At 37.8% G+C, this 13,115-nt stretch overlaps 2 protein-coding genes across 2 annotated transcripts; one reads left to right on the top strand and one right to left on the bottom strand.

The window, feature by feature from the left end:
* The first annotated feature begins 464 nt into the window (after positions 1 to 464).
* rps10 (ribosomal protein S10) lies at positions 465 to 3,605 on the top strand. The gene is made up of 6 exons (XM_008409025.2): positions 465 to 616; positions 967 to 1,116; positions 1,986 to 2,160; positions 2,922 to 2,999; positions 3,362 to 3,417; positions 3,526 to 3,605. The coding sequence occupies exons 2-6, from the start codon at positions 967 to 969 to the stop codon at positions 3,565 to 3,567; spliced, it is 501 nt and encodes a 166-aa protein (XP_008407247.1). The 5' UTR covers positions 465 to 616; the 3' UTR covers positions 3,568 to 3,605.
* A 3,776-nt stretch (positions 3,606 to 7,381) lies between these two features.
* On the bottom strand, positions 7,382 to 12,482 carry nudt3b (nudix (nucleoside diphosphate linked moiety X)-type motif 3b). The gene is made up of 5 exons (XM_008409024.3): positions 12,040 to 12,482; positions 10,776 to 10,886; positions 8,309 to 8,353; positions 8,099 to 8,183; positions 7,382 to 7,823 (listed from the first exon to the last, which is right to left on the bottom strand). The coding sequence occupies exons 1-5, from the start codon at positions 12,136 to 12,138 to the stop codon at positions 7,627 to 7,629; spliced, it is 537 nt and encodes a 178-aa protein (XP_008407246.1). The 5' UTR covers positions 12,139 to 12,482; the 3' UTR covers positions 7,382 to 7,626.
* Between the last annotated feature and the right edge of the window lie 633 nt (positions 12,483 to 13,115).

Here is a 13,115-nt window from a genome sequence, read left to right as displayed (position 1 = left end):
TACCAAAAATTAACAAGTATATAGAAATTACAAATGAACTTATCAGCTGAAATTTAGATTATTGTCTTATATTAAAATGTCTTTGACGTGACAAAAACTTTTACACAGCGTATACGAGTGATTGTTTTTAGGCATGCATAGTATATCAAACTAAACAATAACGGGTGTTTTTATCTTGCAAAAATCAGTTTTAGAAAAATACTGTGCATTATTTTCCCTTTTGTCTATTGAGAAAAAAGGCGAACACTACTAAACGTGGTTCAAATTTAGCATTTCATTACTTACTTCAGTTGTAAAACAATTAAACTTGTAAATAATCCGATTTGCTCTTGTTCATTTCGTTTAGCAATAAGAAACCATTTTAATCTTAAACTGGAACACCACAAACTGGAAACAGTGCTAATTAAACTGTTAAAAAAAATTTTTTACAGAGAAGATGTTCATATTTACGGACGTATAGTTTCCAATTGAAGGCACAGACTTTCACAATTTCTTGGTGGTACACCACCACACCAGCAGGGGGCAGCATATTCGAACAAGTTCGCGCTCGGAGCATATACCTTCCTGATCAAGGACAGTCGTTCCTTCCGGCTCCGGTCCCTTCTCTTGTGGAAAGGTAAAGCTAGACATGGTGTCAAAATCTAAATAAATCTTTAACATCTCAGGTTCTAGAAGAAAATACTCTTTGGCGTTTGTTTTCTGTTATTGTTGTGATTAAAATGGCTGACATATTTTAGTCCTAAACACCCCAAAATTGTAGATATTTAGTATTGGAGTGAGGAAGTATTCCCGGCTTTGGTTATCACGGCCGGCTGCCATGTTTGCCCCTGTACGCGGGCGTCTGTTTTAAACTGTAAAGTGTGTAAAAATGTCCTGCTTTTGATGTTAATATCTGAAGCAAACGATAGCTTATTTGTGTTTTTTAAAACATGAGGAAAGTGAAACCTGCCTTCTCACTTTGCACAGATGCTTATGCCCAAGAAGAACCGCATTGCTATCTACGAGCTCCTCTTTAAAGAGGGAGTCATGGTGGCCAAGAAAGACGTCCACCTTGCCAAGCATCCCGAGCTTGCTGACAAGAATGTCCCCAACCTTCATGTTATGAAGGCAATGCAGGTGAGACGGCTGAACACAAGTTTTAACACTTCTCCGGAATACCCGGGTCCCCTTGGTGATGGTGATCCATCTTTAGCTACATCAGATCTCAAGGATGTTGCTTAAAAATCTGTAATAAGTTTGTATACCAGGAGAGAATACCTGTTTTTGTAGAAATGGACATCTTGTCTCATGGAAGCTGGCATTTCCTGTGTAGTTCAGTGGCTCCAAAAGTCTGGATTAAGAGCTAGCAGCAAGTTCATGTCGTAGCTTATGAAATAATATTTAGAAACTATCAGAACAGTGTCCTTTTATTGTAATTATTGCAGCATTTGAGGAAAATGCTGCTATGCAATGTTTGAGTATAACTGGTTATAAACAAAAACCACAGCTTTCCAGATTTTTTTTGTTCCATACAAGTTTTCCTAAATCAAAATTCACAGTAAAATTACAGAATGCAAAATTTTTCAGCTGATGACTTAAAGAGCTTTTACATATAGTTTGTATAAAGGATTTCAAAAAAGTTTAAACAATTACAAAAAACCTGTGCAGATGCAGTGGAGTCAACATCTGAAAGATTTATAGAAGCAAAAGAAATGAAATCAATGTGCAAAGTGTGTTGTAAATGTCCACAGTATTCTACATTATTACAAGCCTGAATGACACTAAAATGAAGAGATTTGTAAGACTGCTAGGTTCATATTAATTGGTCAGAGAAGTTCGTTCTGGACAGGAAGAGTTTAGTTCAGTTCCTCTTTAGAACTGAACTCAGCAGCTTTGGTGATGGTGAATCCTGAGATCAGATGTAAAACTTCTTAGTAGGATAAAAGGCAATTTAATATTGCATCAAGTAGATTTAATCTTTTCACTTGTGTTTTTTTTTTTCTCAGTCGCTGAAATCCTGTGGGTACGTCAAGGAGCAATTTGCCTGGCGCCATTTTTACTGGTATCTCACCAATGAGGGAATCCAGTACCTGAGAGACTTCCTCCACCTTCCCCCTGAGATCGTCCCGGCCACCCTGCGCCGCCAGACCCGCCCTGAGACCGCCAGGCCCAGGCCTAAGGGTGAGATATTAAAGCCACTGCTAAGTGCTGGCTGGGAAACTGATGATTGAACTTTCACATGTTTTGGTGATATAAAAGAAAATATCCTACACAAATCGATACACCACTGATAATTAAAGTACTGGACTCGAGGAAGAATTGAGTGACATCAGACAGTTATTTTGTTTGTCTGTTAATGACCTAACTTTACTTTAAATTGTATTGGTGGTGCTTACCTGCAGAAATGTGAAACAGTTGTGATAATGTGATTCATGCTTATCAACATGTTTGAGATTGCTGAAGACACTGTAGTATAATGCAGGTGTGTCAAAGTTCATACTTAGATTTTGAGGTGATTAAGTATTATTGGGAGTACTTAACTTTTTTATAATTATGTTGTAAACGGAGAACTGTCATAGTTTAACAATTACTAAGCAGGGCCTTAACTTTAGGCATCTACATTGTAAATCCTGCTTGCTAATATTTGATACATTTTAAATCCAAAATTTGAGGAAATAGAGAATATTTATTTTCCTCAACAACCATTTCCAATTCTGAACATCTATGTTGTTGGGGTGGAACAAACCAACCATCTTCACACAAAAATCATTGACACTTTTTAGCTCTAAAACATCTCAGTAACATATTTAAAAATCTTCAGAAGTTAACTGTAAACACCAAAGGCCAAATTGTGTCCATGCTGACTTATTAGTGATCGCATCCAAGTCTTACAGTAGATTTGGATGTAAACATTCTTCTTCTGTGTTTTTTTCTTTGTGCAGGTATGGAGGGAGAGAGACCCGCCCGCCTCAACCGTGGCGAGGCTGACAGAGACGCATACAGGCGATCTGCTGCACCCCGTATGTAAACCTGAACATTTTAGTGTCGATAGCTGGGCGGGATGGATTTGGTGTTAAATTTAGTCTTTTTAGCCAGTTATTCCGCATGGGATGTTTGCAATTCAATCATTATCTTAAAAAAAAATACAGCATTCAGACTTTATTTTAAAATAAAAATATCCAACTTTTATGTTTCAGCTCACTTTCAGTAACTGCAATGGCTTGATTTCTGTTATCTATTTAGTATATTCAATGGAAGTAATTTTCTCCAAGATTAAGAAAGTGTTGCAAGGCACATTTCTCCAGTTTGTCAAATATGTGATAAAGTAACCAAAAAGAAGCTTTTGAATATATAGATTTAATTTTGACCTTTTTCTCCTCAGCTGGTGCTGACAAGAAGGCAGAGGCTGGCGCTGGAGCTGCTACAGAGTTCCAGTTTGTAAGTACTTTCAGGTTTTATTGTTCAGAACTTTTAACAGTCCCTGCTGAAACATTGTGGCTGCAGTAAATTGATTCTGTTTCGACTGACTGGACTTCTCTGTTACAGAGAGGTGGCTTTGGACGCGGCAGAGGACAACAGCCTCAGTAAATTTTACTGTTTATTACAAATAAAGAATCAAAATCCAAGTTATGTCCGTTTTCATTAGTACATTGTGACCAAGTAAAACTAATTTAAGTTACTGACCTAATGTCTGGTGACATCACTCAAGCAGAATTGATAAATAAACTGATTAACTGTAACAGATTTTTCTTGATTCACTTGCATCCTAAGCCTCCAGATTGAATGGCAGAAGTCAGTTTTCTGAATAGAATAACAAGCTTCGGTTAAAAAGTCTGGCTATATCTCAAAATGATCACTTATCCAGAAGGCCCAAAGGAGCCAACTCGTTAAATTCATTATTCACCAAAAGTGCTTTTAAAGCCAATATTTTCCCTTTGCCACCAGAACCAGTCTGCCTTTTTAAATGTCAGTGCAGATAAGTTAAACTTTAAATCAGAAGATGGATACTTACATCTGTACATAAGTTGAAGCCTTTAGAAATGTTTAATTTTAGTTGTGTCCAGTGACGTGCCTGTTAAATACCCAAAATGGTTCAATAGGGTTAGAAAGTTCACCTCAAAGCTGATTTGCCATTTTTCCTGTTTAAGATGAGTATTTAACTATTCTACATACTATAAAAGTAGATTTTAATCTTTCAATGTGGGCTCTACAATATTCTACTGTATGTTTAACCTGAAGTGGAAATACTTCTTGAGATGAACAGAGACACTTCACAGAAGTTGAAATACTGGTGTTTATTTGTTGGCACATTTATATTACAATCTTCAGTCTTACTCTGGTTTTATTCCACAGTCCCAAATGACAAAAGAGGAAAACAATATTCCAGTGACACAAAAACACAAAATGTTTACAAGTATGTAACTTCCAGGCTGAACTCTAGAAGTGAACATGTTTGTAATTCAGTTGCAAGTATTTTAGGGGTCTTTGTTTTTTGTTTTCCTAATTTAACTAGATAGAACATTTTTTGCAATCATTCAAGTTGATAAAGAAAACTGAATGTTTACAAGCCTCAGCTGTTGAGATGTGCTTTTAATACTTCTGCCATGGCCACAAGATGGAGCCGTTTCACTGGCATAGCAAACGAGCTTCAAACTTTGAAAGGAAGTGACGTTATTTCAAGATTCAGTTGTGTAACAAACATGCTCTTATTTTGCTTCAGCATAAAACAGAGCCCATGAAAAAGTGGAAAATTTCTGCCATAATTGCCAATGTTCTGTATTTAAAGACTTCATTACCTCTGATCAGAACAGTCTGAAATTTTCCAACTAAGAAACAGTAATTCTAATTAACCACAGCCAGAGTGCTTCCTCTAGTTTTAAGGTTGTTCTACCTATATACAAGGCGTTAGCTCAGGGGTGTCAAACTCCAGTCCTCGAGGGCCGCTGTCCTGCAACTTTTAGAAGTGCCTCTGCTGCACCACACCTGAATAGAATAATTAGGTCATTAGCAAGGCTCTGGAGAACTGAGGAGGTAATTAAGCCATTTGATTCAGGTGTTTTGTACCTGTGGCACATCTAAAAACTGCAGGACAGCGGCCCTTCAGGACTGGAGTTTGACACCCCTGCGTTAGCTCATCACAGACAACCGAGTTAGGTGATGGTTAGAAACAAGAGGTCATTAATAATTACATTGTTGGCTGTTACTTAGGGAAATCCTCCTCACATTCATTTTGACAGTACCCATCATTAAAACTGAACCAAACGAACAAATTCAATCCCAGTTAATTACTGACTTTTCTTTTACGATAATAGCACATTTACATAAATGGTCAAATAGACAAATCTATTGCCAGGTACGGAATCATAAAGCAAGACTTTAGCCACCACACCCTGCAAATGCACAACAATAAAACCTGCTCAAAGTCTCAGGCAGGAGGAGACCGTCGACACGGTTCACACATTTCTATCAGCAGCGCTGAACATCCTGATGCTCCATTTTCTCCGACATTTTTCATGAAGCTTCAGTTCTCAATGCAATTTTCTGTAAGGGGTTTCACATCAGATTTCACTCAGTGCTATTATTTCTTAACCATAATTATAGATAAGATGTAGACTTATCTGTGTCTTTAAGAGTTGAACTGTGGTATTAAACATAGTAATTGATAGGAAAGTAAACATGATTGAAATTAAACTGCGCAGAATTACCTCAAACAAGCTTAATGAGTTTAGCACATATGTAAAAACACAAACATTGATTTGGCTAATTTGTAATATTTTTTTTGTTGCAACAAATGAAACCCTCTACAGAAAAATGCATAGACTACAGACTTGCTAACTTTTTAACCAAGTAGCAGTTTGGAAACTTCAATGGCAATGACTGTTTTACATTTGAACCAAAAAAAATGAATGGGTAAACCCTAACAGCAGAGAATTGGAAGGGATTTTATATTTTTAAATGATTTAAAAGGCTCGTTATCTCACAACCACATTCGTTGTTCTTTAGTCTCGGATGTACTGTTTGCCACATCAACACAGAAAAAAATCTAAACAGCTCCAAAGCCAACAAAAGTTTTCAAATTTCCAGCCACAGCTGAAATGACACAGCACTCACAGATGTGTAAGAGGTGTTTTGTCATTTGTACTCTTCACCTTTGATCTATACAGAAATAAGCAATTTACAATAAAAACCTCTTGCATGCTATCTACAGCGCCTCCAGTTTCACAGTATTGAGCCTGCTGCCACACGACTCATCGAGGTCATGTGACACAGCTCGGCTAGAGAGAGTCGCCAGACGAGTTAGAGAAGAGAAACCAAGAGAGGGAAAAAAAAAGTATCCAAAAGCATTTTACAAGTAAAAACACGTTCTCAAACTGTACAAGGCTTGTTTGTTGTGCACCTTTGCCAAAGACAATATTACAGATCCATTACTTTCAATGTCAATCGGGTGTTCTGAGTGTTTCTGGGGATGCAATTTAAATGCTAACAAAAATAAGGGTAAAAAGAAAAAAAGCTAAAGAAAAAAAGCCATTTACGTAATGAAAGTGCCCACGAAAGTCATCCGTGCTAGGTTACAAACGCAATGTAAACAATTGTTTTTCAACCAAACTGAATGTGAGGAGTAAGATATGGACATGGGTTATAATAACTTAAGTGATATGTGCTGAATTCTGAAAAATAATTTTAAACCTACTTTCACCCTCTAAGTACGCGGAGGAAGACTTTGTCGTCACAAGAGAAATTTAGAATAGGAAAAAAAAGTGATTAAAATGAGGTAAATACATCAAGGAGAATAAGGGATCCTTTTTACATTATAAGTTGACATTCTTCCACTCTGTACAGTTTACTGTATACGCTCAGCCTGAGGGTGAAACCTGTAGTGCTTGGCTAACTTCCCAAATAAAAGAAACACAGTTGACACTTGAAAGTCTATCGAAACTGAAGAAGTACTCAGGGGCTGTGCTAAAAAGCTGAGCTTAAATAAAAAATAAAATAAAAACCACAGTTAGGAGAACCTGGAGAAAAGCCAAAGACCTTGCCACAAATCTGTTGCACAGTCAACATCAGGTCACTCACGTGAGCGAGGCGACATTAATGGTGCTCATGCAAGACGTTTCCCACAAATCTGTTTGTTCCAGATACAGACACTATTTCCTATCCTTACAACGAGGGAGGGAGAACATTTATGGGCACATTCAGTCACAGAAAACAACCAAAATAATGGAAAAGACATTAAAAAGACCACCAGAAAGCCTTCAGCTTAAGCACTACGCATACACTTTTACGTTACAACAGTAAAAAGTAGTTCTTGCATTCATTAAACACCACACTAAGGGTGCATAAGGACAGGGAATGAGGGGATACTTCATGCATTTTCTGTAAAAAGAGAAAAATAAAACAGGGGTCAAAAATTACATTTAATTACATTTACAAAGTGTTTCAGTCTATTCACCCAACACTTGTCATCAAGTCTGTGCCACAATTCTGGCACAAAGGAGTTGGCAAGGCAAACCATGTTACTGAAAAAAAAGACCAAAAAAAAAAAAAACAGTAGAGAGGACAGAAGAGAGGAGAAGAGAAAGAAGTGACACAAGTAAGAGCGCAAGTGGTGGCAAAAGCTCCAGGGGGAAATCAGAGTTGTGGTTCTAGTTATCTGATACCCGAGACGGAGCTCTGATTGATGCTGTAGGTTGGTGAGAGGTCCTCGCCTATCGTGGTCACCAGTGGCGTTCCATTACTGGTCAGGCAACTCTCCTGGAGAGCCTCGAAGTAGGTGGCCTGCACGGGCTTGTGACACTGCAACACTTGTATGGCATCGTCTATTTTAAACCATTCCCTTTTCCTCCCTGTAGGCAGGAAAAGAAACATGAGTGGTAGATACAGTTCACCCAGAAAGAACAATTGATACAGAAAACTAAATACTAAATAAATTGGACAAATGATCAGGACTGCAGAGAGTTTGTATAAAAAAATAAAAATCACAAGGGCTGGAATTAAAACATCCTTGAAGTGCAATATGACCGAGACTGAGTTCTAAGAGAAAAAACAACAACAACAAAGCCACAGAGAAGCATGTGACTGCGTGTGATTCTTGTTTTGACCACGGAACAAAGTGCTTTACCAATGTTGACCGAGTCTTCCCAGTCCTCCAGTACTTCTGTTACAATTAGAACATACACGTAGGTTCTGTGTTTCCTCTCCTTGTTCTGAGGGAGAAAATTACAAATTTGGATCTTTATTTGCAGTCACACACAAGCCACTTGGTTGAGATTTAAAAATGTGGGGGGGGGGGGGGGAACACACAATCCACATGAAGCAGAAGGAAACTTGCCTCAAATACTCCAACTAAGCGACCCAAGGTTCCCTTCACACCGGCCTGCAAGATGAAGGAAAAGGTCGGAAAATAATACCATGGTAATTAAACCACAAAAGAGGATTATGGGTTGTTCTGATAAAATGAATACAATAAAAAAACAAGACAATTCAAAGTAATGCAGCCTGACAAACCAAAAATAAACATTGCATCTAAACTTCGGAGTGTTTTGTCGAGCTGGATTTAGAGTGCTGATGTAATTGGTATGGTAATTTTGAAACTAGTTTGTGTTTGTGTTGCAGTGGATTACGTTACATAAGACTGTGTGTTTTCACACTGCAGGTTCTCTCCTTTATTGGTGTGTTCAGTCCTCCAAATAACAAATGCAGAGTAAAAGCCATGTTCAGATTATTTATGATCACACTTTTCTGCAATGCCTCAACGAAGCACACACCAGGTCGGAATGTCAAAATAAGAAATCAGCTGAAAGTTAGATGTCAAACTTAAAATAATGGTTTTGCACAAACTTCTGTTAAAATGTATGAAATGTAAATCACAACCTTTTGCGGAACAGGTTGGCAGGTTATATTGTAAAACTCAACAAAGTAGTATTCTGGAATGACATGATCTTTAAGTTTTAGTTTAACAAATCACATAATACTGAATGACCTAACAGATACATTTCTACTGCCTCACAGATCAATTTAGTTCTTTGTTTAAAGAGCAGCAAAAACATGAAACAAGCCTGTTCAGTTGATGCGGTTTGTAAGCAGCTCCTCTGACAGAAATCTTTCTAAAGTAATACAAGATTGTACAAAAAGGTCAAAATATAGACTTAATAAATTCTTTGTTGTTAGACATTTCTATTCCCCTCTCAATATTACAACTAAGAAAACCTCTTTTCACCAGATACAAAAACTTAAACATAATATTCAGGCTTACTATAAAATAAAAAATACGTCCAACATCTTAAGCCCCAGGTGAATAGTTAGAGAGGTTCAAATACAGAGCCGGGCTGCTTGCTGACATCTTTGAAGCTTCTTCAGCTTCCAGTTTCACTCTATAAATAAACGTTGGACTCCACAAACTGCGCCACGGCCTCTGTGTTACACTTCAAGTCTTCAACTGGTTTTGATGGAAAAGAACAGACCCATCAAAAGAAACTCATAAACCATGCCAGGGATTAAGTAATAGGCCAAAAGTCAGCCTGTATGTTTTTTTTTATGAAGTGGAAAATGTCTCCCAACTCAGGCATTTGTGTAACTGAAAACTACGGGTCATCATCTTGGAAGAGGATGGACAGTTCTGAGGCTGCATTACAGTTATGCAATGTGTCCTAATGGTGCAGGATTGGGGCGTATCACTGATAACAGAATAAGGTCAGGCCAGGAGCGGGTAAATAGACAAATGAAGCCAGAGCAACATCTGGACTGCGATTGGGTCCTGAATGGAATCTGGCAACACTCCCAAGTCAGAAAGCACAAGCAATCGCTCACTGGGTAATCACAATAAGATCATAAGGATTAGAATTACACCAGCATCCAAAATAAGGCTAAAAAAATAGATTATATGACTATATATTTCTGTGTGATTGCTTTAAGCGCTCAAATAACCCATAGTAGTGGCTAGACACTTTGAGTCAATGAAAATGTGCTGGCAACAAGCAGTGTCCGGCAGCCACTATGAGAGCCAGGATAAGAGATTATATCAGCATCCATCAGTGTGATGGATCACACACAAAGAACAGGCTTTACATGTCAGGGGCCCGGCATGAGCCAAATGCTGACAGAACTTCTACATCTTCAGTATCAATGCTTGTATTCTAATCAAAATGTCCAGGAAAATGAGTGGAACACCCACAATTTAAGTGTATAAATTGTATTAGCAGAATTTTAGTTTAGTCATTTCCACTAAATTCTACAAAAAATTATAAAAACTGCAACATGTTATTTAAGAGGCAGAATTAAAAACTTCTCAAAAATTTTAATCAAATTTTCTTCTTTTTTTTTTCTTCTATTTTTGGGACGGTGCAGTGCTAGTGCAGCTAGCATTTAATCTCAGTGTGACCCTTATGACACCACAACACTGTCTTGAAACATGATGCCATGATACTGCTTACATGTTGCCAGGCTCCCAGTCTCTCTGGTTGTGCAAACAGGATGACTGCATTAACAAAAAAGATTCTGAGAGCAAGGCCGTATTCCTAGTGTTAAATACAATCATGATTGGAATACAACACTCCTCTGAGCCTACACTCGACTCAGACCAATTTGTCACAACGAAAATGGAAAGCTGTTCTCAGAATAACATTTTTGTCTTTAGTTGAAGTGAAGAAAGACAAGTTTTGTATTTGTTCATCAGAAAATGTAAGACTTGTAACAAATATTCTACTTTTGGGTGACATTTAACACCTGTTAGAATACAAATATGAAAAGGTGAAGACTAAGGCTATTAAACGAGATAAAAAAAAAATATCTGAACTGACCTCTTCACACACTTCTCGAGCTGCAGCAACATTAGGCTCTTCTTCAGGCTCCATTCCCCCTCCAGGAACAATCCACTTATCAGGATGTCGACTGCTGCTCACCAACAGCACCTGGAATGAATCCCACACAATTTCTTTTTTGTGTTCTTTTTAACTTATCTTTGCAGTACAGAAAATATAGAACTTCCTAAAAACCTTCCAATTAAGATGCTAAATGTAATCCTCCTATTACTTAGGTGACTCTGTGCCAGGTGCCACAGATAGATCTGTATGTAGAGGAAATGCAAGGAGTGAAATTAATTATCCATTTCTATTTAGTAGGATATGGCAAAAGGCGAGGATGGGTTGCGAGCCAATCAGGTAAACTACTGTTCCTGGGAAAAGTTTGTGTGTGTGTGTGAGATAATGATGCATTTCCTGAAATCAATGAGGCATATGTTGTTCACAGTCTGGCCCCTCCTTTGACCAGGATGAGGAACTGATTTAGTCTTATTTTGTCTGCTCTCCTGGTAATGTTTTTCTTACAAAGACACCTCTGTTCTTGCGTGTCGAAAGCATGCGAATTTCTTAAATGGTTTAAACAACAGAGTAGCCATTGTTAACTTTCAACAGAATAAAACAATGCAAAAATTGTGGATTTATGTCTTCTCATTGTCCGATGCTTTAAACTCAAGATACTATAGTTTATCTCACAAAAGTACATCAACATGTGAAATGAATTGACCAACACAACAAGGCGATCCTATAGCTTAAGCTATTCCAGCAACATACCATGGGTGGGAAAAACCCCCCAAATTGTTTTTGCCGTCACAATAATATATTTAACATGGTTTTTTAAATTACATCAATATTTTAGTCAGTCAATGAAATATACATATTTTTATCGTCATGAGGCTCACAGCAATCAAGCAAATACTCCTTTGATGAGGCTGTGGCTGCTAGCTGACAGCTGGCTCCCCGGAGCAGCAGCAGCGCTAATTAGCATGCTAGAACTAGCATTAGCACTAAGCTAACTCCATGCAATGGGGTTTCCATTTCCAAAGCTAAAGAGGCTTATATAACACTAGCATAAGTACTGGCTAGAAACTAAATGTTAACATACAGACAGACAGGGTAAAAAGAGAATTTGGAATTAAACTCAGTAATCACTAAAATGGTGACCATGTTAATAAATGTATCGATTTAGAGATACGCAAGATACTGAAGACACCCCCTGCTGCTAGTGTTAGCATGGCCTTTCCAGCAGCAACATCCCCGAGCTCACCTCCTCCTCCGACTCACTCCTGAAGCACAGACAGGCTGCCCGCTTCTTGTAGCCATCCCCGTCGTACGTCCGGGTTTGGTTTGATTTGAGCTTCATCATTTCGGGAGCACAAAAGTATAAAAGTACAGCTTTGTTTACCACGTATGAAGATGACGGTTATCGACGCAAAGTCCTCCTCCGGGGAACCTCGGCGTTTTACTTAAAAGAAATAACTTCTTCTCCGCTTCATTTTCACAAACCTAGGCACATCTACGGCACGGTCGCCATTACAAGGAGCCTTTACGCCCACGACGTAATGTAACATTTAACAGCTCTGCGGGCGTAAGGATATTGCCTAGCGAGAGTTGAAGAATTTGAGTAGCAGTGACTGAAGCGGGGGAAATGCAACACCACGCTCTCTCTGACTGGAGTGAGCCGGTGAGGAAAACTAGTGGTTTGGCCTCAAACTAACTCGACTAGACCACTTGTGTGATCCCCGTTTACGTTTCCCTCTCATGTTATTTTATTCTAAACTTTTTAAAACAGAGTGTTATTAAAGTCAAACTCTGTCAAAAATTACATAATGAAATGATATGCGAAACTAACGGCTTCAGCACTGGAGGTAACGGACAGCGTCATAATGTTGTTAAATCTGACATTGCACCTATTTTACATGTAAAAAATTCTCTATAATTACAACTTAAGGACAAGTTTAGATTAACTCAATTATTTATAAAACACAAAATTGGAATAGATGTAACGACATTATACATATAAATCAGCAATCCTTGTTTAATCCTCTAAATTATTTCCAGTTTGATAGATATAGATAGATAGATAGATAGATAGATAGATAGATAGATAGATAGATAGATAGATAGATAGATAGATAGATAGATAGATAGATAGATAGATAGATAGATAGATAGATAGATAGATAGATAGATAGATAGATAGATAGATGGATGGATGGATAGATACCAGAAGTTTGCAAATACTTAATAAAAATACACATACACTAATGCAATTTATTGATTAATGTCTTCAAAATCATAAGTTTACATACATTTTCTCAGTATTTAGTAGCATTCCCTTTT

The sequence above is a fragment of the Poecilia reticulata genome, chromosome 5 (assembly GCF_904066995.2).
Source record: "Poecilia reticulata chromosome 5, P_reticulata-male-v2, whole genome shotgun sequence".
In the NCBI taxonomy this organism is placed as follows: Eukaryota; Metazoa; Chordata; class Actinopteri; order Cyprinodontiformes; family Poeciliidae; genus Poecilia; species Poecilia reticulata.
Note: the sequence above shows the minus strand (reverse complement) of the source record. Positions and strands in the feature narration are given on the sequence as shown.